General features: G+C 25.6%; 1 protein-coding gene across 1 annotated transcript in view; it reads left to right on the forward strand.

The window, feature by feature from the left end:
- The window catches only part of LOC129969411 (uncharacterized), a 31,503-nt gene that overhangs the window by 1,529 nt on the left and 8,787 nt on the right, over positions 1 to 21,187 (forward strand). The window contains exons 2-15 of the mRNA XM_056083975.1: positions 74 to 206; positions 952 to 1,073; positions 2,636 to 2,756; positions 4,516 to 4,601; positions 6,280 to 6,385; positions 7,546 to 7,827; positions 9,609 to 9,909; positions 10,054 to 10,220; positions 12,338 to 12,562; positions 14,308 to 14,454; positions 14,541 to 14,689; positions 15,817 to 15,960; positions 17,864 to 18,098; positions 20,869 to 21,120. Of these exons, the coding sequence (XP_055939950.1) occupies positions 84 to 206; positions 952 to 1,073; positions 2,636 to 2,756; positions 4,516 to 4,601; positions 6,280 to 6,385; positions 7,546 to 7,827; positions 9,609 to 9,909; positions 10,054 to 10,220; positions 12,338 to 12,562; positions 14,308 to 14,454; positions 14,541 to 14,689; positions 15,817 to 15,960; positions 17,864 to 18,098; positions 20,869 to 21,120 (2,460 nt within the window). The 5' untranslated portion in view covers positions 74 to 83. The remainder of the gene's footprint in view (positions 1 to 73; positions 207 to 951; positions 1,074 to 2,635; positions 2,757 to 4,515; positions 4,602 to 6,279; positions 6,386 to 7,545; positions 7,828 to 9,608; positions 9,910 to 10,053; positions 10,221 to 12,337; positions 12,563 to 14,307; positions 14,455 to 14,540; positions 14,690 to 15,816; positions 15,961 to 17,863; positions 18,099 to 20,868; positions 21,121 to 21,187) is intronic.

Consider the following 21,187-nt stretch of genomic DNA (forward strand, 5'->3'; position numbering starts at 1 on the left):
CATATTTGTTATTAAATGCTTAAATTGCTAAAATATTTAATTTCTACAATTTTTTTTTTTTTTTTTTTTTTAGCCTTTGCATTATGTCTGAATCCATAGTGAAAATGACATCTAATAAACTTGCTAATGATGAGAACAGAACCAAATTAATGAAAAAAGTTAAGGACATTTCAAATTTATTGGCTTATATGGATGATGATTCAAAGGTAATCTTTTTATCTATTGTATTGTGATTTTTAGTTTTTAATGTCAGTTTTTCCTCAAAGTTGTAATTATCAATTATAATTTTTATTGACTCTATCATTGTGTTTGTTTTTGGTATTGTCACCAGTCCTGCGCTTATTAACTTTTTTCTCAATTATTACTAACTTTCAATAATCCTACAAATCATTAACAGCTATAATCAGATGGCATAAAAATTTTACCATCGAATTATGTTACTTTTAATAATATTTCACATTGCATAGCCTATAATTACCCACAGTTTTGCTGAATCTGAAAATAGCTGCAAAAATAGTTTCTAAATGAAATAAAATTTTATAAATTATTCTTTGAAGTTTAAATATTTAATAAAATAGTTTATAAAATGACTAGGATTTGAAAAAAGAAGCGGAATCATGTGATTTTTTTCAAAGTGATGGAGACTTTCCTTCTTGTCAGTACACTGATGAATCAGGGATGTAGTTTTGATAATCAGTTTAGTATGACAATCTCATCTTTCTGACGCAATCAGTTTACTTTTTTTTTTGTAATTTTTAGGTATCATTATTGCTGGCATTTTTTAAAGTGCTTTAACATAAATTTCTGAGTGCTAATTTGTATTAATTGTTTTTTCTAATTATTAATTTTAATCATTTTTATCATTTAAATATGAGCAAGATTTTTTAGAATATGTTAATTTTTGTTATGATGCGATACATACTAATTATTTTTTTTCTTTCATAATTGCAGATACCTTTTATATCCAATTCTTTAACAGAAATAGCTACATTAGTTTATTTAGCTTCAAGTGATAAAGATTGCTCTGAACTAAGTGAAAAACTAATCATGCAAATTTGCTCCATAGTGTTCAAGTAAGATACTTTATTTTCTTATTTTTTTAGTATTAAGGTATTTATTTTTCCATTCAGATAATAAATCGCCTAAAGAATTATATTGGATTTCTTTCAGTATTATATATTTTTTTAATTCTATGATGAAAATCATTTTAATCATTAAAAAATTCAAATTTATGCTCTCTAATGATTTATTTAGATTACTTTGAATTTTGTGTATTTACATATTAACCATAAGCCTGAGATTAATTGCAAAAAAATGTATACTGATTAGTTCCTTTGTAATTAAAATTTGATTGTATTTATCAATAGCAAGCAGTTAATGTGCAAATGTTAGAATTTTGATCTGTATCCCGGTATCTAAAAACTTTCAACAATAACTGCAAAATAAACAATATTGTATAATTAATTTAAATAATATTTTTAATTAAAAAACTTGTCGTGTTTTTTAAATGCAAAAAAGATAGCTAGTTGTAAATTGATGACTGCACATGTAAATAAAGGTTGAAAGTGATTTGAATTGTTAGCCTGTTGATATTGCTCTGTGCATCAGAGAATTGACTTCTTCAAATGCAAACTTTAAATTAATGTATCAATTCCATTTAGAAATGAGATCATCTTTTGTAAATTAAAAATTTATATGCTTCACAAATTATGAAAGTGGATACCTTGTTTGAGATCAGATTCAATTTGCATAGTTCTGTATAAAAGTTCTTTTCTTTCTTTTTTATTCTTCACTGATTTCACTCATGTATTGTGAATATAAAATCAGTGAAGGTGATTTCCCCCCACTTTCTCATATGGTGCATTTTCTATTTCTTTATTCAGTAAAGAAAAGTAAATATGTATTTTGGATGTCTTTCTATTTATTGATTGGGTCTAAAATTGATATAAAATTTAGACATTAAAATTTTATTTAACATGCTGGATTTTTTATTACATTATTTGCAAATAAAAATAAACTAATAGATAATCAAACTGTTGATAGATTTTGTTCAAAATTTGATATTAATATAAAATTATAATGATAAAACTATTTACTCAATTTCATAAGGGAGGGATGATAGATGGGCTTGCAGATTTCATTCAAAATTTGATTGAAATCTGCAAGAATAAAAGCCACATACATGTTTGAATAGAAAAGCCACATACATGTTTGAATATAAAAGCCACATACATGTTTTATTAATCTAGGCTGTTTAGTTATTGAATTATTATCTTCATCGATTGATAACAAAAATACTTAAAAATTTTTTTTTGTCAGACTCGGGTGTATGTAAAATCCCAATTTTTTTTATTAATTCAATGTGCCCCTTCATATAGGAAAAGTAATTGTTAAAAGAGAATATGCATTTTGTTGAACAGAAAACAATCCCCATTAGTCTTGAGGGATTCATTTCTAAATTGCCATATATTCCCCAAAGCTCATTAAAGTTTGTTTCTGATTACTGAAATGGGACATTTTACTCAAACATTTTTTATTTCTGCAAACTGAAATGTATATGTATTTATACAAAAAATAATTTGATTATGTTTAATAGTTATTTTTTAATGTAGCTTTTTCCTTTCTCTTATTACAGTTTCAAAACAAAACCATATGATTCATTTCTGACTGTGAATGATGATGCTGAAAATTCTGAATTTCCTAATTGGGCATTGTTGGAATTTTTTCAAAAAATGCATGCACTTCTACAAACCTCAGTATGTACTTCAAGAAATTATGTGATCATCTCTCTGAGAACAGTTTTCCTATTAAAATCTTCTATGAATAAATTTTCTAAAAATAACATTTTCATCATTTCATAATTAAATCTTGTAATTAATTAACAAATTAATATTTACTTTAAACTAAATATTTACATTAGCTGGAAACATTTTTACACTTAGAAAATCTAATTTAAATTGTCAGAAATCAAAAATCCTTTTAGTGTACAATTGCTATCCATTCTTTTTATATTAAAAATAGCTCTTATCAGTCATACTTTTTTTTTATGAAATTGGTAATATATATTTATTTAATATTTTTCATATATGCAGGGTGTGTCCCCGAATTCATGGGTCAAACCTTAAAGGTTGGAAATGAAAAGTTTTGGTGGGAAAAAACAAAAAAGCTGAAGAAATGAAAAGAAATCTTTTTACTTACTTAATATGAAAGTAGGTGCATAAATGTGTCATCACCAATATCAATGCAGTCTTGGTAGTGTCTAACGTGATTGGTGTATTCTTGTGAAGATGCTTGGTGTTTTGTAAATAGTTGCAGCAGTAACTGAAATTTTACAATGAGATCCTCATCAGAGTCAATTGGAATCTGATAAATACTGCATATTTCTGTTTTCCTTGTACTTACACTTACTTGTTCTGCTTACACTTTTCATTTCCAACTCCATATGGCTATACATATATATACACATCTGTTTTATCTTTCCTGAAAGTTTGACCCATTTATTCTGGGACACCTTGTATATTTAATAATTATTTTCAATTTTAAATTAAAATTAATTTATTTATAAATAAAGTTTTAATACTTTTTAAATTGCCTTTTTAAAATTAAACTCTGGTTGGCTAACTATTGAATAGTTAAAAGAGATTTAATGTGTCCCTTTATATGTTTCCTGTGATGAGGTTTAAGTTGTTTGATGTATAGTAATAGTAACCATACTTATATGTAATTTGCAATAAGATTTAAACAGTCAGGATCTTTCTGAGTTGATGTTCTCATTTAGCTTATGATTTTAAATCCTCTTTTAATGATACTTCATAGATTTTAAGGCAGTTTTCACATTAGAATTACAATTGCAATATGCAATTTTTAAATGTTTTTATCTGTACTTGTTGATCTTGAACAGATAGGAAGGAAAAGTTAACAGTTTTGTGAAAATATACATATAAATTAAAATTCATGGTAATTAGGGGACACTGTAGCTTTGCAGACTCAGTGGACATGATGTCACTTTTGAGCTGCATTATTTTGGGCTTTTATAAAGTTCACACTGTAAGAAAAATGAAATTTTAAAATTTTGACTGATTAAAATAAATATCTAATAAGACTAAGTCATTTTCATTCCTAATAATCTCTTAATGATGATAAAGATATTATGCTTTGGCCTTCAAAATACTTGCCAAATATTCTTAATTTTCCAATTTAAATATCTGCAAGAAAACTGTATTAAATTGTCTTTATTCAAAGCATGTGGGGGTTATAGCAGGAGAAGGTCATAGTTTCATTAAATATATTTAGCATCAAATATACATTGAATCTTTATGAGATTTTTTATTCTTTTTATTAAAGATATCATTGTATAAGTAACTGAATGAAATTGTCTTATTTTAAAGCAAGTTGTATTTGTTAAATTATTCTAAAACTATTGTATTGGTCATATAAAGCTTTCTTTGATGTAGTAATGAATATAACTATTTCCTTTTTTATCAAGAAATTACAATTTTCTTATTTCTTGCATAGGATTATGTATTTGGAACTGTTCCAGGAACAAAAGCATGTGCTGCATTCATGAAAAGAATAATGTTTGAAATTTTTAAAGAAAAACGGTTTGTATGATATTTGTTTGTATATGACAGTGTTATGTTTATTTATATAATAAATGCTTTTTCAGTTAATCACTAATGACAGTTGATTATATTTTTGTAAATGCTAAAAAAAAGAAGAAGAAAAAACACCACTCATTGCTACTAATTTTGTTTACTTTATATTATATACTGCAACTAAAGTGTTGGTTTTGCAAGTAGTAAAGAAATAAAGCTGTTAGATTGGTTAGTGAACAGGAAATTTTATATTGACATTTACTTTAATATTCTTCTTCTCCTCTTTATATAATATGAATTAAATTTTGCATGAATATACAGTTTTGTGTAATCCTTTACTGAGAACAATTATTAAAAGTTTATGCATAATGTTTCATTTGATTTTCCTTTATCGTTTCTGCCCAATTTCAACACCTTGATTACCATCAGGGTCATCAGTAACCAGCAGGCCATACATTGTAAGAAATTCAGTGAGGCAATCGATGGATTAAACAAAGCGTCTGTGAATTAGCTCTTAGGTTAAAAATATCCTTCACCACACTTAGACAGTTTTTAGTTGTTAGATTATGAAATAATACAATAGAATTGAGTCCTCGCATCTTTCACATTTTGATGTGTTAAGTACTCCTTAAGACTCTTAGTTTTCTGCTTAGAAATCATTTGATGGCACCAGCTATCTACAAAATACTTCATCAGAAATTTTGTTAAGAATAAAAACTCCTCTTTTCTATTTTTATTTAGTAAAGCAGAAATAAACCCCCCCTCCCCCAAGCATGGATTAAGAAAGAAGATATAAACATATATCTTATTTAAGAAAATCTTTGAATTCTAAGTGATTTGCGTTAATAAAAAGATTGACTAAATTTTTAATTTCTCCCTCCATTTAATCATCACATGTACATATTCTAAACTAAAGAGGGTTCCAAAAAATTAGTTGAGGAAATGATGTATGTAATTTTTTTTATTAGAGCTTAAATTGTATAATTTCTCTATTAGCACTAAAATTTAGTGTTTTTAAATTCTCTTTCAAATATGTATATGAATATAATATACAGAAAGATTCAAAAGGGTTCCAACAAGCTTTAAAATTAGGTGAATCATATCAAAACAAAATTATGTGGAAGTATATAGGTGGAAATATTTTGTACATATCAATGAAAATAGAAATGTAATAGTGTAATTATATCTTGAACTATTTTTAACATGTGCTGCATCATACAGTATTGGCATTTGAATAATTAATGATAATCTTGAACATTGAGTGTAAAATGAAACTCTTTTCATTAATTTTCATGGTTTTATTTTACAAAACCAACACAAATGTTTAAGCAATTCATGATGACTCATTCATATGGCAATCTTTCCCTAGGTTTCTGTTAGTTTGTTTATATTAATTGTCCTATTCACTAGACTTATATCTGTTTTCAAAAGCAAAACTGTTTGACAGAACTATGAAAGCTTGAATTGCTTATTCACACTTTAAACCAAGCAAGAACCTCCATATCTGTTGTATATTTGTGTATAAAATGTGTTTATTTTTCTATTGCTGATATTTCCTTAAAATGTGTCTTTTGAACTCTTTTATATTATTTCTTATTGAAAACTGAAAATAATGAATTTAATCTCATTTTATATTTTATTGAAAAACATTTAGATTTTAATGATTTTTTATATTTTTTCACAGATCAGATATGGAACCTTTAAAAATTTTAAGTCTTTTTTGTGCTATGTCTGGTGTGGATATTCCTCTTTTGGTGACTGCAAATTCCTGCTGTGATAAAATCTTCAAGGTATTTTAAATTGATTTCCAGGATGTTGAAACATTCTATTATCAACTACAAATTTTTATAAAAGGAATAGACTTATTTCATTTATATGATACTCCAAAATGATTTTATGAGTTACAATTGTCTCTGATAAGATTTTATATTACTTATTTACTAACACATCAGAACATTTTTTGTTTAATGGCTTTTATGATATGTATCCTTCAATATTTGTGGTAGAGTGAAAGAAGAGTGAAGGAATCTGAGAGTTGATTGCACTTCATATGATGCTTGTTGTAACCTCATGCGAAATGCAATCATACTCATCTATGATCCATATCTTAATTAAGGGTTGATTGTTGCAATGCTTATTTCTTTTTTAGAAAAATAGAACTTTTATTTATTTATTTTTGTAATTTGTTTTTCCTTTTATTATATCCCTGATTTTATAATTCAACTTTTTTCCTCTGTTATGCATTTATTTTTTCAGTTATATGATTTTTGTCATATGTCGATTTAAATTATTTCAGTTTCATGTATATAAGTCCTGTATAATTGATCTTTTCTTCAAATTTTGTTAATTTTTTTACTTCTTATGATTGATTGTATTATGATAAATACTTGCTGATATACTGAAATATATAATTAATCTAAAAGTGTACTTTTTAATTAAATCATTATTTATCTGTGATGTTTGGAAGAAAATATATGTTTTTGTTCAGATAAACATCTGAAATTTCAATATTTGTGTTTCAAATAAAGGAAGCATTCATATAGATTTAACTTAGACAATAACTAAGATATTGATATACATAAATTTTATATTATGTAAACATTTTTTCTACAAATAGTAAGATGTTTTTAAAGAATGAAATTATGATTATAATTTGTAAGTAATTGAAATTCCTTGGAATTTATAAGGATTAAAGTTTTGATCAATGAATAAACCAGACAATTCTGTTTTCATATTTCTGATATTTACTAAAAACTTGATTAGTTAAATTTCAGTTTACTGGGATTCAAAAAAGAGTTGCTGCATTTAAAAAGTGTAACATTAATTTTAATTATTATTAAATTTGGAATTCATATTGTGTTTCTTGAATGATGTATGAAATTTTACAAACAACTTCATTAGTCATATAACAATGAATTATTACAACAAATTATATTACTTTTCTTTATAGGATGCTGGGAAAAAGCCAGACATTAACATTATGTCTTTGAATTACATTCTTGAAGGTTGTTGTGGTTGTTCACACTATTTTAATTTAACTACAGTGCCTGATGGACTTTTAGCACCAAGTGATTGGCTGGAAGGCTTGATGTTTGTATTGCTTGATGTGCATCATGAGAAAAATCAGAGTACATGGTTGAAATGTTTTCGTTCACTTTTAAAAATGTCTCTATCAGTGGTTGAAAAACATTTAACTACTATTATCAAGTCAACTCTGTTAAAAATTAATATGGTAAGTTAGCCATAACAAAAGAAATGTCTGAATTGTTTTATGGCCTTAAATTTTTACATTTGGTTTAGTTTACATAATTATTTAAATTTTTGAAACATTCCCACTTTAAAAAAAAATTTCATGTTGATGTAATTTGTTACAGCTTAGCATGAAAAATTGTTTTGTATTACAAATGTTTTGAACAAAAGCTAAGCAATGATTTTTTATTAAACTATCCCTTTTGTGATTAACTGGTTGACTAAGAATATTAATTATATTAATTAAATTGTATCAAATTGTGTTAGGCATAAAGGACTTACTATTTTAATAATTTGTATTTATTCTGTTTGTTATGTACATGAAGGGTAAAAATTATTTGTATTCTAATCTTTAAATTCAAAAACAACTGTTATCCATGATTCAAGTTTAAATTATGAAAACAGAATTTACATTTCTTTATGAATTCTAGAAGTAAATTGCATTGGAAAGCTGTCAAAACATGGTCATTCAAACATGCTTTACAACCGAAATAAATAATTTTAGAAAAATCAGTCTCTATTATATTTGCACAGAAATAGTGGTATTTACATCATTTTAAAAATAAAATTGAGAATATAAGAATACAAATTTTATTTTAGATCTTCATTAATGCCGAAATTAAAAATGATTTGAATTTGTCCTTTTTGCTTTTTATAAGTTGAAGCAATAAATTTGTCAGCCCAATGCTTTGATTAGTTACTTTGAGATTTTAATAATAGAGTTATCTGTTTCATAATTGCTGTGGTAGTGGATCTATAATCCCATTGTCTGCGATTCTACAAAGATTCACAAGTAAAAAATTCTTAATAAAGGGAAAATGTGGTGTGCAGTAGTGATCTTGGTACCAATTACAAAGGAAAAAGCACTAACCTAATTAAAGAAAGTTGTTGAACGACTTAGTTGAAAATTGTACTTGATTTTAAAAAAAATTGAAAACTTTCATAAGATTAAACATAACTCTTAATAATCAGACTCTTTTCTTAACCTTGATAGAATTTCTAACTGTTTAATATTTTGTATTTAACAGAATATATTGGCTAAAAAAATGTAGATCATGCTATTTGATTTTAAGCTAATAAATTATTCTGAAATTTCAAGGGGAAAACATAGATAGTAAAGACCATTTTCTAATTAATTATATATATATATATTAATAATTAATACAGACAAAAGTATAAGTTCTAAACGTCTTGATTATCTCAAATTTATTCTATAATATGATTTCAAAAGATAAAATGTTTTTGTTTCAACGAAATAATCAAATTTTGACAAGAATTGTAATTTATATAATCATAATTTTCATGAGTATATAAATGTCAATGAATTTTTTTTAACTGTTCTTATTTGTCCAGTTACAATTCCTTTATATACAATTATCAAAATGAGTTACACTAATAGAGAATCCTTTCCATTTTTACAAAACAGAAATGCTGTTAAATGCATTAATAAGTGTGATTTTGACATTCTGAGTTGAATATATTATAAAATAATTTCTTTTCATAGTATGGAAAGATAAAAATAATTATCAATATTATTGTTATGAATTTGTTGCAAGATCATTATCAAATTTGGTTTAATGTGTTTTGTTAGTGCATTTTATTATTTTGACATTTTTCATATTCTAGTTGTTTATTATTCAATCCAATTTTGAAATTGATAAAAATTGCATGCAAAATTTTTTATTTCAAAGTACATGTTTTCCAAATTCTTAATAATATCACTCATAAAATTTTTTTATAATGATTGTATATTATTTATTGTAGGATGATGCTGATTCCAAGAAAGATTACTGTGATCTCTTTATAGATTTGATATCTTTGTATTCTCGATTACACCAGCTGCCAAAATTTTTTGTGAAATTACTCTTGGCACTAACAGAATGCATTCAAGAAGGATCATTGGGGGAATACATTTGTAAAGGACAAATATTTCCTGTAGTTTTAAACTCAGTTGCCTTGCATTCCCAAGAACTGCCATTTGGACAGATTATGGAACAATGGAAAATATTTTCTGAAACTTATACAACTTTTGGAAACATGACTCAGGTGTTCACAAAAGGGAAAGGTAAGCCAAATTGTTTTTTTAATAAAGAAAAAAAAATCGTAGGAAGTAATCTTTATTTCACTCTTTTAATTACAATAAAAGTTCATGTTTTATATTCTAAAAGATGGCTTTCTCTTTAAATGGATGGTTTTTTTTCTTTTTCAGGTGCAGTCTTTTTTGTTTCTCAGCTTTTTGCTACATTTTTGATGCACTGCAAGTTATTTGATTTTACAGTTCCAGATGCTATCTATGAGAAATTTGGGGATTTAATTCTCCACACTAGAAAAGAATTAAAGAAAAATATTTCCATTTTATCTGATAGAAGCAAAGAGGTACTTTTTTTTCTTCTATGAGTTATTTGCTGAACTAATTATTAGTATACTTTCATAGAATATATGATCAATACTCTATGTAAAATAATGATGAAATTTGTTAAAAAAATATTTCAAAAATAATGCAAATCATAGGCAAATGGCAACTTAAACTTAAAGATTATAGTGCTGCTAGTAAATGAATCACTGGTGAATGATTTAATTATGCTTTCGCTTCCCTTGAGACTTTAAAAAAGTTCCGTGAAATCTTTCAATTTATGCTTCTAATATAGAATCTTATTGCACAATTATTGGTTTTCTGGTGTTAAATACTCAATGCTGTTGATGTGTATCAATTATTTTTAGATACAAAAAAGTAAAATTCAGGACTACTTCACAGGGATATTAATAAGCTTTGTTGTAATTTTCATGTTATGTACTTGAGTTGCTGCTGAATAATAATAACTTATTAGATGTACATGAAATATATTGTGATTTTATAATGTAATTAATACCAAAATAATTAGAATGAATGAAACAGATTAACAGATATAAGACAATTATTAATAGCTTCATTAAATCTGACGAGTTGATTATGCAGATTCAAAAGGTTTTTTATGTTTATATTTACTATTTAATAAAATCAAAATTGAACCTAGATAAACAAATTAGATTTGAAACCTTTTTTTGCTATTGACATATCTCACTACAGAAAATAGCTTAAATATATGATTAAAATAAAAAAGTTTGATTCATGCACGCACACGCACACACACACCTCCATTTACTAGCCTTCTTTCTCCCTGGCAGTTTAGATTTGTCAAATATTGAAGGCTACCCCTGCTTGTAAAATTTAATCTTCCTCTGACCAAAATTAACTTTATTTGATAATAACTTGATGCTTTAAATACATTTTAAATGATTTTATTTCATACTTTATAGCATATACTTTTATAGTCTACTTTTTTTAGTTTTTATTTATATAAAAGATTGTTATAAAATAACTTTCCCTTTGAACAAACTTCTAGCTGTCGAACAAATGTAAAATGAAATTTTAAAAATTGTATATTTTTAAATACATGCTGAAAAGTGAGAGGGAAAAATAGAGTTCAGTTATGATTACATTACAAAATTTCAGATATTCAAATAGCGCATCCTTTTCTTAAGGATTTTTAATTGATTGATATAATAAAAAAAATAACAAATAGTGTCAAAATGCTATGCTGTATGAGAATTGTAGGGGCAAGACATAGACAAAAAATATCAATTAGGACAGTTATTGAAATAAAGGTAAAACATTTAAACTATTTTTGTTAATCTTATACATACCAGCTTTCATACATGATGAACATTTTGCATGCTGGAGATGGTCAGTGGCAAAGAAGTACAGATTCTTGGATAGAAATCCAAGAATCTGTACTGCCAACTGTATCTGTTTTTAAAGATATCAGATTAGGGCTCAACATATTTTTCTAGCTGTGGTTCATTTCTTATTGTTCTTCCGTTATCTGCTGTGTATAAAAGTATTATTATGATTAAAAGCAGGCAGGTGAAATTAATTAAATTTACCACTTTTATTATATTTTGCTGTCATTATTTCCATATTCTTTTTTTTATCTACTTTAAAATTAATTTTCATGCTACAGAATTTGTTCTAATGGCCGCTATAATTATGTTGATAGGAGCCTGGATTACTTCTTACCTCTCTTAATCACATATTCTAAATTTCTGTATCTCAAATTTCATAAACAATTATTGTAGGGACTTGATATATCAGCAAAACCATTTTATGAATACTATATATTTTTTTGTTTATTTTTCATTAAGATATTTTCATTATTTATGAAATGAATAAAAAAATAAAATTCAGTTTTGTTTTAAAAAGGATATAAAAATATTAAATATAAAATTAATAAAAATCTTTAAAATCAATTGAAGATTGACTGACTTTATAATATGAAATATACTGTTCACAGGCTTGAATTTTTAATTTTATTACTAATCAAATAAATGTTGACATATTTGCATCTTTATAGATATTGTGTCATGTATATATAAATTGATGTGGATAAATGTTTCTGATTTTTTTTATGATGTGAAAATAACAATAGATGAAAACAATTAAATGATCATTTTAGGTGTTGCCTCTTCAACGCTCCTTGCTGCTTTTGTGTTTTGCTCTTGGAGAAGTGAAACTGACTTACAATGATTGCCATGAAGAACCGTTAAATGATGACTTAATTTTGAGATTTTCTGATCATGCTTGTGATTGCACTTTATTTTTGAAATTTCTAAGTGAAGAACACTGTGAAATTTTTGATTCATGGTTGAAAGGAGAAGATAAAGTTCTTAGTTTCCTTGTTGTAAGTCTCTTGTTAGATTTATTTTTTTTAATCGGTATATTTAAAAAAAATAAATTATTATGCACATATTTTGGAAAAAATCCTTCATTTTATTCATAAGTAGAAATTGTATTGTATAATATTTGTTCAGCAAGTTGAAGCATTTTTTAATATACCAAAAATTTAATTTTCAGATTAACTATCTAAAATCCTTTAAATATATTTCTTGATGCAAAAGTGCGATGTAAATTATTAATATAATTTGTGAATTACAAGGCTAGGGGCATTTCTAATGCTAAAGTCTTTATCTGTTATTTTATTAAGATATATTTATTTTTAATATGAGTTTATATTCTGCAATTAAAATATTCCTGGATAAATATCATAATATTTTATAATTTGTTTAATATTTTATAAATATGCTTATAATTTGATTTTATAAATAGTTTAATGTGTAATTAATTATTTGGGCCAACATATCCGTATCTGTCTCTATTGCAATAAAACCATAATACCTAGTTTTTCAATATTAAATTAAAATAAAGATAAAATTAACAACAATTTATTAACTAAACCTTATATTAATATGGTCAAAAAATGTGAGTTCTTTTTTTTATAATTTTTGCACTACTATAATTTTTTTAAAAAAAATTCTGAATGAAAAACTAATTTATTCTTATTCTTTTTATTGTTTCATTGAAATTTATATCAGATATTGGTATTATGGAATAAATATGCTGTTAATTACAATTAATTATAATTATTTAGTATGTTTTTTTTTCTCTATAAAAAACAGTATTATTTGCCTTTAGCTTTGCTGTTCTTATTTATTTTAGTTTACTGAGACAGACAAACAGATGATACTTTCAAAAATAGTATTTATATATCTTTGACTGCATCTAAAACCTTAACCTAAGTTATTATTGCAATGTAGCATAATCTTTATTATAATCTTGTAAAGACCACTGCCTTTAAAGCCATTTAAAAGAAAAATATCATAAGCTTACCTTACATAATTGTGCTGTAGAACACATTCTTAACAATTTTTTTTAAAAAATCCATTAAAATATATATTTATGATAAGCTTTTTTTTTTTTTTTTTGATATAATTTGTGTGTCTGCTTGGAGTGGTTGGAATCTTGGAAATAAAATACACTTTTGCCCCCATTTGTTCATATGGATATGAAACCGTATATTACCATGCTGATTTTCAAAAAAAGTTGTTAATATAATATGTTAAAAACCGATTATTTAACTTTTAATACATAAAGATGTATACATACTGTGGAGTTATGACATGAAGAATCATAAAGTTCCATCAGTTTCATTACTTTTATTAGTAAATATAAATGTAGAATCCTATCAGTTATCAGAAGTGGTGGAAGAAGACCCATTATTGCCATCAAGTGAATTACAAATATCAGTAACTCAATCAATCTTTGTTTGGGCACACTCTCTTTTTGTGATTTTAAATTGCATATTGATGAAGGGGAGGAGGCTCAATATTCCTCATTAGTACTAACTAGTTTTTATCAGAATTCAATAAAGGTAGGCTTGCATTTGAATCGTAGTACAAATACTTTAATTTACTTTACACTTTACTTTCAATACTTTAATTTTGAAGATAATTAATGTATTTATGACTTTGTGCTATTAAACTTTTATAATATTGTTTATGTAATAAATATATTAAAAATGCACATGTATATTTTTAGAAGCATATATAAGATAAGATATTTTTCTAATTATACTTTTCTTATAAATAGTTTCAATTATTGGTTCAAAAAGTTAGAGGATTATTACACAAGAAGGAATTATCCAATGAAGAAAATGCTCATTTGCATAAGACTTTGTCCTTCATCCTGGAACATGCAAAGGAAAATATTATTTATGGCGATACCTGGGATACTGATGTAAGTGAATTATATATGCTTTATGTGTGTAAATTTTTAATATGTATTTGTCTTTCCCATGTAATCATTTTTCTTCCTTTATCTAGTTGGGCACTTTGTATACTAATAATTATGGATGTGCCATATGGAGAATTCTTCTTAAATATTTTCCTTTGATTGTAAATTCTGTGGATATCAAAGAACTAATCAACATTTGTGGTTGTTTTCGTGATGTTATTTTGCAACAGCAATCTAGGTAAGTGGATGCTTATTCCTTTTTAAATAAACTGTGATTTAGTTTTAAATTGTGAATAGAAATCCCGAGTGTGCAAAAATATATGATCTCATGGAAAGATAATGTTATGAAGCTCTAATTTATTTTAAAAATTTAATTTCATTTCTATTTGATCAATTGTAACAATGTAATAATGGTAAATTTATTTTATATATTGAGCTTCGTGGATAGCCATTCTAACTAATAAAATTGCTGCAATATGAGATAAAATTGTTTTATTTAATGTATTTAATACATCTTCTCATGTATTAAGGTGAACTTTGCTTTCTTGTGTGTCAAGAAATCTTCATAAAACTTTTCCAAAACATGAATAAGATTCTTAGTGGAGTAAGATTAAACATATTGCTGTCAAATCAAAATGTTGTTTTTTGGAAATTACACTTAGTAATGTATGCAAAATTTAGAATGAAGCAGCCAGATCTTCTAGTGAGATATAATATTTTGTTACAATATACAATAATCCCATATCAAATACAACCATTTGAGAGTAGCTGTAGTTAACAAATGCAGTTACTTTACATCAATGAAATATTTTGGCAGATTTGAATTATGACATTTTGATATAAACAGTGACAATATTTAATCTTTCTTGGTTATGAGGTATTAAAATCTTATTTCTATTGTACTGGAAAATTGTGCAGACTCATTGCATTTACTTTTGAAATCTAAATTGCTTTTTGGAAAATCAAAAATGAAGATTCTATAGAATATTTTTTTGTTAGTTAAAAGTGCGAAGGGGATGTTTTTTTTATTATCATTCTTTCTATTATATGTGAAACTTTGTAAATTATAAATTCTTGCGTTGCATGAAAGTTTGTCTAATTTTATATATTAAATTAAATTTTGATATTTCTTTTTTATCTTCATAATTCCTTTTAATGTAAATAAGGTAACTGATAAGCACAGGCTTTCCCAAACATGTCCTATATAAGGCTATTATGATACTAACAATGTTCATGGAATTTATAAAAAAAATGTGTACTAAGAGATTTAAAGTTCAGATTTAAAGGATCCATTTCTTTTAATAATAGCATCAATGTAAAGTGAAAATGAATGCATTTATTTTTAACTTTTAAAATTTCTTGTAGTTCCTCTTCTTTATGCGAGATGGATCTGAAAGCAGTTATTTTATCTGAAGTGCAAAGTGTTTATTTTCAAGAGTCAAAGAATTTTCAAGCAGCTGTACTTGCATCTGTGTGGAAATTAGATGGTACATTTCTTCAGAAAAAAAGGTAATTTTTTTAATAAAATAATATTCTTTTTCTGTATATTGGTACATTTAAAATAAGTACCATTCAATGGATCTGCATAAGTTTACCCCATTCTGCTGCAGAATCATAAATATTGATTTAAAAATAGAAGTTAAATGAGTAGTGACAGTCGGAGCTTTTCTCTGTCACCATTATTTTTGTTATTTGGCTGAGCGAGCTGGATGTGAATTCATACTTTAGAGAGGTTAGTGAAAAAAATTATCCAAATGCTAAAATCATAAAAAAAGGAGATGTATTTTAGTAAATGGGTATTTGATTATTTTCAGATTGATTTTCTTTTTTAAGTGATTTTTCATGATCTGCTGAGAGTAAGCCTTCCAGTTACAAATAGACAGTATATTTTAATCCTTTTTCTCTGTAACTTATGCCATGTATAATCCTATTTCCATTTTTTTGCACATTTGGACAAAATAGTTTTTTTTTTTTTTTTTTCTGTTGGGATTATTGTTGCTCCGTGAAATTAAATAAGAAAAATAAATTATTTGATGTAGAATTATATATATATATAATAATTATTACAATCTAGAATATTTTACCTGCAGATTTTTTAAAATTCTACTACAAATGTGTTATTTTCTTTGTATTTGAAGATGGGGAAAAACAATAAATAAAATTGTTCTGATGCTTCAAGAATTAACCACATATAGTAATTGGTAATAATTAAAAACTGCTAATATGTATATAAAAACATTTATTATTTAATATTTTTTGCATGCATTTTACTTGTTAGAATTTGTTTTATATAAAAATTTTCATTCAAAATATTCAATTTTAGTTAGGTCATTTGATACAATATTGATTTGTAGTTTTAAGAAGCATTTATATTTTTGAAATGCAATGATTAAATATCACATACATTTTGCTATTGTATGGCTATGATGAAATACGTCATATTTATTGGTTATTTACTTCTGTTTCTTCTAAATCTATACTTTTAGGCAAAGTATTAGCTTAATTTTTAGTTTCTATTATTAGTTTCTATTTTTGAATATGTTTATTCTGATTAGCTCTGATGATTAAAAATAAATTCTTTATTAGAAATTTATATGTAAGCATTATTTTATGTGAAGCATAATGTAGTTTGGAAGACAGTGAAGAAACGTTCAATTTTGTGATGCCGTTTTATTTCATTTTGAAGAAGCAGGCATATGTACAAGCGATGAGCACACAGAAAGGAATGAGGAAAAAGCTCTTGAACATTTTATCCCTGGTCTTATATAATCAGAGAAATTGATAGGGAAAATATTTCTTCATTGTGCTAATATATTAAGATTTTGATAGGGATTTTCGCTACATGCGTTGATGAGGTATGGGAAACACAGGGAGGTTTTAAAAAAGAATTTATCTCGTCAGCGGTATTTTGTCCCTTCATGCGGAATGTGGGAAAGTTGAGCTTTTAGCCTATTCAGCAATTTTACAAAGCTACTCTTGAATTAATTAAGTAGAGAAAGTGTAATTGGATCACAAAATAAGAGAATATTTTGGAATGAAGTTACTATGGGTTGAATTAAGATAAAATCTTGGAAATTAATTAAATTGAAATTAAAGTTTAAAATATCATTACATATATATATGTATATATATTAAAAACATTAATGCATAATACCTTTTTTATATAACTAAATGAGTAGCCTAAAATCCTTAATATTCAACAATTTTAAATATTTTAAAGGTAAGTTAAAATATTTATTGGCTCTTTTTGCCCTAAAAATTATACATGAAGCTTTGAATTCTAACTGGAAAAAAAACACAAACATTTTTTCTAAAATCTTGCTTTTTTTTAGAATGTGAACAAAAGGTATATACAAATAAAATTTTCCTGTGTGAAATAAATATAACTTTTTATTTTCTGTCTTTACCATAGATCCCATGATGAAATTGATTCAGATGATAATCTTCTCAACATTCTATCACAATTGAATATTTTCCGAAATAAATGGACAAAATATGCTGAATCTAACCCTAAGAGTAATCAAGATGAAACTCTTAATTCTTTGTGGCATAACGTGAAAGATACTTGTACCCTTTTGAATCAAATATTACAATCGGAGTCAATAATAAAACCAAAGATGAAGGCTGAAGTTTATAATATATTGCAGGTAATCAGCATTTTTGTATTCTATTTTCATTAATGTTGCTTTGTTTATAATTACCCTTTATGACAAAATTAAATTTTATGAGTTACAACAGTAAAAGCATGAAACATGTCTTATGCATTTAATTTATATATTTAAGAAGATTTATATTATAATAATATTTTATATATAATATCTTCGAATTAACATATAAACTCAAAGTATTAGATAAACTGTTGTTAAAACTACCTATTAAATTTTATATATTGATTAAAAGATTTACTTCAAGGGAAAGACGTAAAACAATAAATAAATGAAAAGCTATATATTAGAAATTCTAATAAATGATTTTGATTGTCACAAATTTAAGGTTACAAGTACAAACTCATTTAAAATTAATATTTTTGAAGTTAACGCTTGCATATTACTAAATAATATTAAAAACATTAAGTTGTAAAATTAAATATTTATCATAAAGTGTGAAAAATCATATTTTTGTTGCCTATCTTGAATATAATTATATATTTTCTATATTTATGTACAAGAAGATGTTTAATAAGTAAATAAATCTTTTATCTTTTGATATGCTGATTGCCTTGCGTATTAAAGACAGCAATATGAATCAAATTAACTTCAATGAATGATTTTAACTAATGTTTTGATAAGTAAAATTAAGTTTGAAGCATTTTTAAATGTACTATAATATGTTCTTTAGAAGAAAATATAATAATTTTCTTATAATTGCTTAAATTGCCACAAGATAACTTGTCTACTATTAGTCCATCACTTGTGAATAATTTTGAAGTCATGATATTGGCATATACATCTGAGGTACATATATATCTTCACACATATATGTTTCTTTTTCTCAAAAGTGATATTCATATCATATATATTTCTCAAAAGTGATCTCAGCTCTTAGACATTTCAGCCTTCTTTCTCCATAATCACAGTTTCATCATCTCTTTCATTGATATGCATTTCAACAGTGATGTTTAGGTATATGTGTTGTTATCCAGAAAGTTTTTCTATCTTAACAGAGATATAAAAGTTTTGATTAGGACAGAAAGTGTTAGAATTTTAGAAAGAGGTAAAAGGGTATATAAAGTTTTGTATTGTATAACTGAGTATTTGATTATTATGATGATTGCAAAGAGTTGAAGTCCGTGATGAAATGACATACAAATGTGTAACCAGTGCTGTGCTCTATTTACATTTAACATATTCGCTGCTACTGACGCGCTGGCACGTCAGCATGGCGCTACCTCCCATGCTTGCGACGCTCTGGGACGATGATCGAGTATGATAAGTAAACTGCTTTATTTTTAGTTCGGATTTGTAGGTTGAAGGATGAGGTTTTTGAGGCACATTAGTGAAGCATTATTTTTATATTTTCAGTGCTTGGTTTTTAAATTTTGTGTTTAAATTTTTTTATGTGCATTTTTAAAAATATCGGACCTTACAAGTATTGCAGGACCTTCACAGCCTAAGAAAAGGAAAGTAAATAAAAAACTGACTGATACCAAAATATTAGAATTACTAGAAAAGAGTGATCTTTCTGATTATGCCAGCGTAGACGATGAAGATTACAGTTGGGATTCTACGAGCGAATCGGAAGGAGATAGTGATGTCGCTGTGGATAACTTAGAAATGTCGGCTTCTGAGGATGGATATATAAATTTTGGTGGCAGCGAATGTGTTGATTTTAATGTGTGATTTATATAAGGTTTTAGCTGTCTTAGATCTGCAGCATAATTTATTTGAACTAATTCAAAGAAGTACTGAGAAACAACATGGATTAAAAATATATTATCATATGTATATTCCTCACTTCTGTAAAACAAAAAATGAAATTTGATGAATAAATCATTGATATAAGGCTTAAAAAATGATTCATTGATTTTAAAGTTTGGCTTAAGAAATGAATGAGAAAAAAGATCCCCCCCCCTTCTTTTCTTCAAACTTCTGATACATTTAGTATATTATTAAATTGTCTGTGCTGAGAAAATTATTGATTTATACTTTCATATATCAGAACTGTTTTGACTAAACTGTTTTGACTAAACTGTTTTGACTACAGTTCCTTACTTTGAATTATTTTCCTATTAAGTGACATTCTATCACTTTTAATAAATTTCAAGTCTTTTAACATTGTAATGATACTCCTTGATACCCTATAATGTTAATAAAATATTTATTCAATTTTTAAAATTATAAAATTTTAAATAAAAATTTTAAACTATAGGCAAATGTTCTCCTGTTAAAACTATAAGAATTTTTTAAAAATTTTTTTAGAAATAAATGATGAATAATTGTTGATAATTATTGATGATTTTTTACTTTTCAAGGATGTTATAAATATGGTATTATATTAATTTGATAAGAATTAATTATGTTTATTTGTCAAAACCATTTTAAATTCAAACTTTAGTTTTATTTCTCTGCTGTTATTTAAGAAAGCATCCTTATTTTTACAGTATATGCATATATCTCCAGCTAACAGTATATACATATATCTCTTGAAATTGATTAATTTTATCTTAGGAATTAAGTCCTTGTTACAGATGCTTTTTCTCAGTTATCATCTGACATTATGTTAAAAATAAGAGATTCTACTAATGGTTAAATTACATTATAATTAAGTGATTAAATATGCTCTTAATGCACTTTTCCATTTGTTAAAATCAATTACAATAAATTTATATCGATTTGGCATTGTCTTTGATATTTACAATAAATTTATAATTAATTATGATTTTTTATACCATTATTTATTTATTTTTTATTTTTTCAGTTGATTGAATGTTTGCCTCTTGAATATCTGTTACCTGGAAATCAAGTAAAATGCATTGTTGGACTTTCAGTATTGTTTTTTCTTACTCCAGAAAGTTGTAACTCGCATGAAGCTCGTAATGTAGCAGAAAAAATTGCTAAACTTTTGATAGCCATTTTTGATGCAGTCAGGAGTATCTGGTTTTTTGATTTTGTTAATAGTGGCTTTTATTTGAGGGAAGTTGTGAATACTTTAGAAAGACTTATGACCATGGTATGTTAATTATTTGATCAATTTTATTCAGTTTAAAAATTCTGTATAGTGATTGTTTATTTATCAA

This window comes from Argiope bruennichi, chromosome 5 (genome assembly GCF_947563725.1).
Source record: "Argiope bruennichi chromosome 5, qqArgBrue1.1, whole genome shotgun sequence".
NCBI lineage: Eukaryota > Metazoa > Arthropoda > Arachnida > Araneae > Araneidae > Argiope > Argiope bruennichi.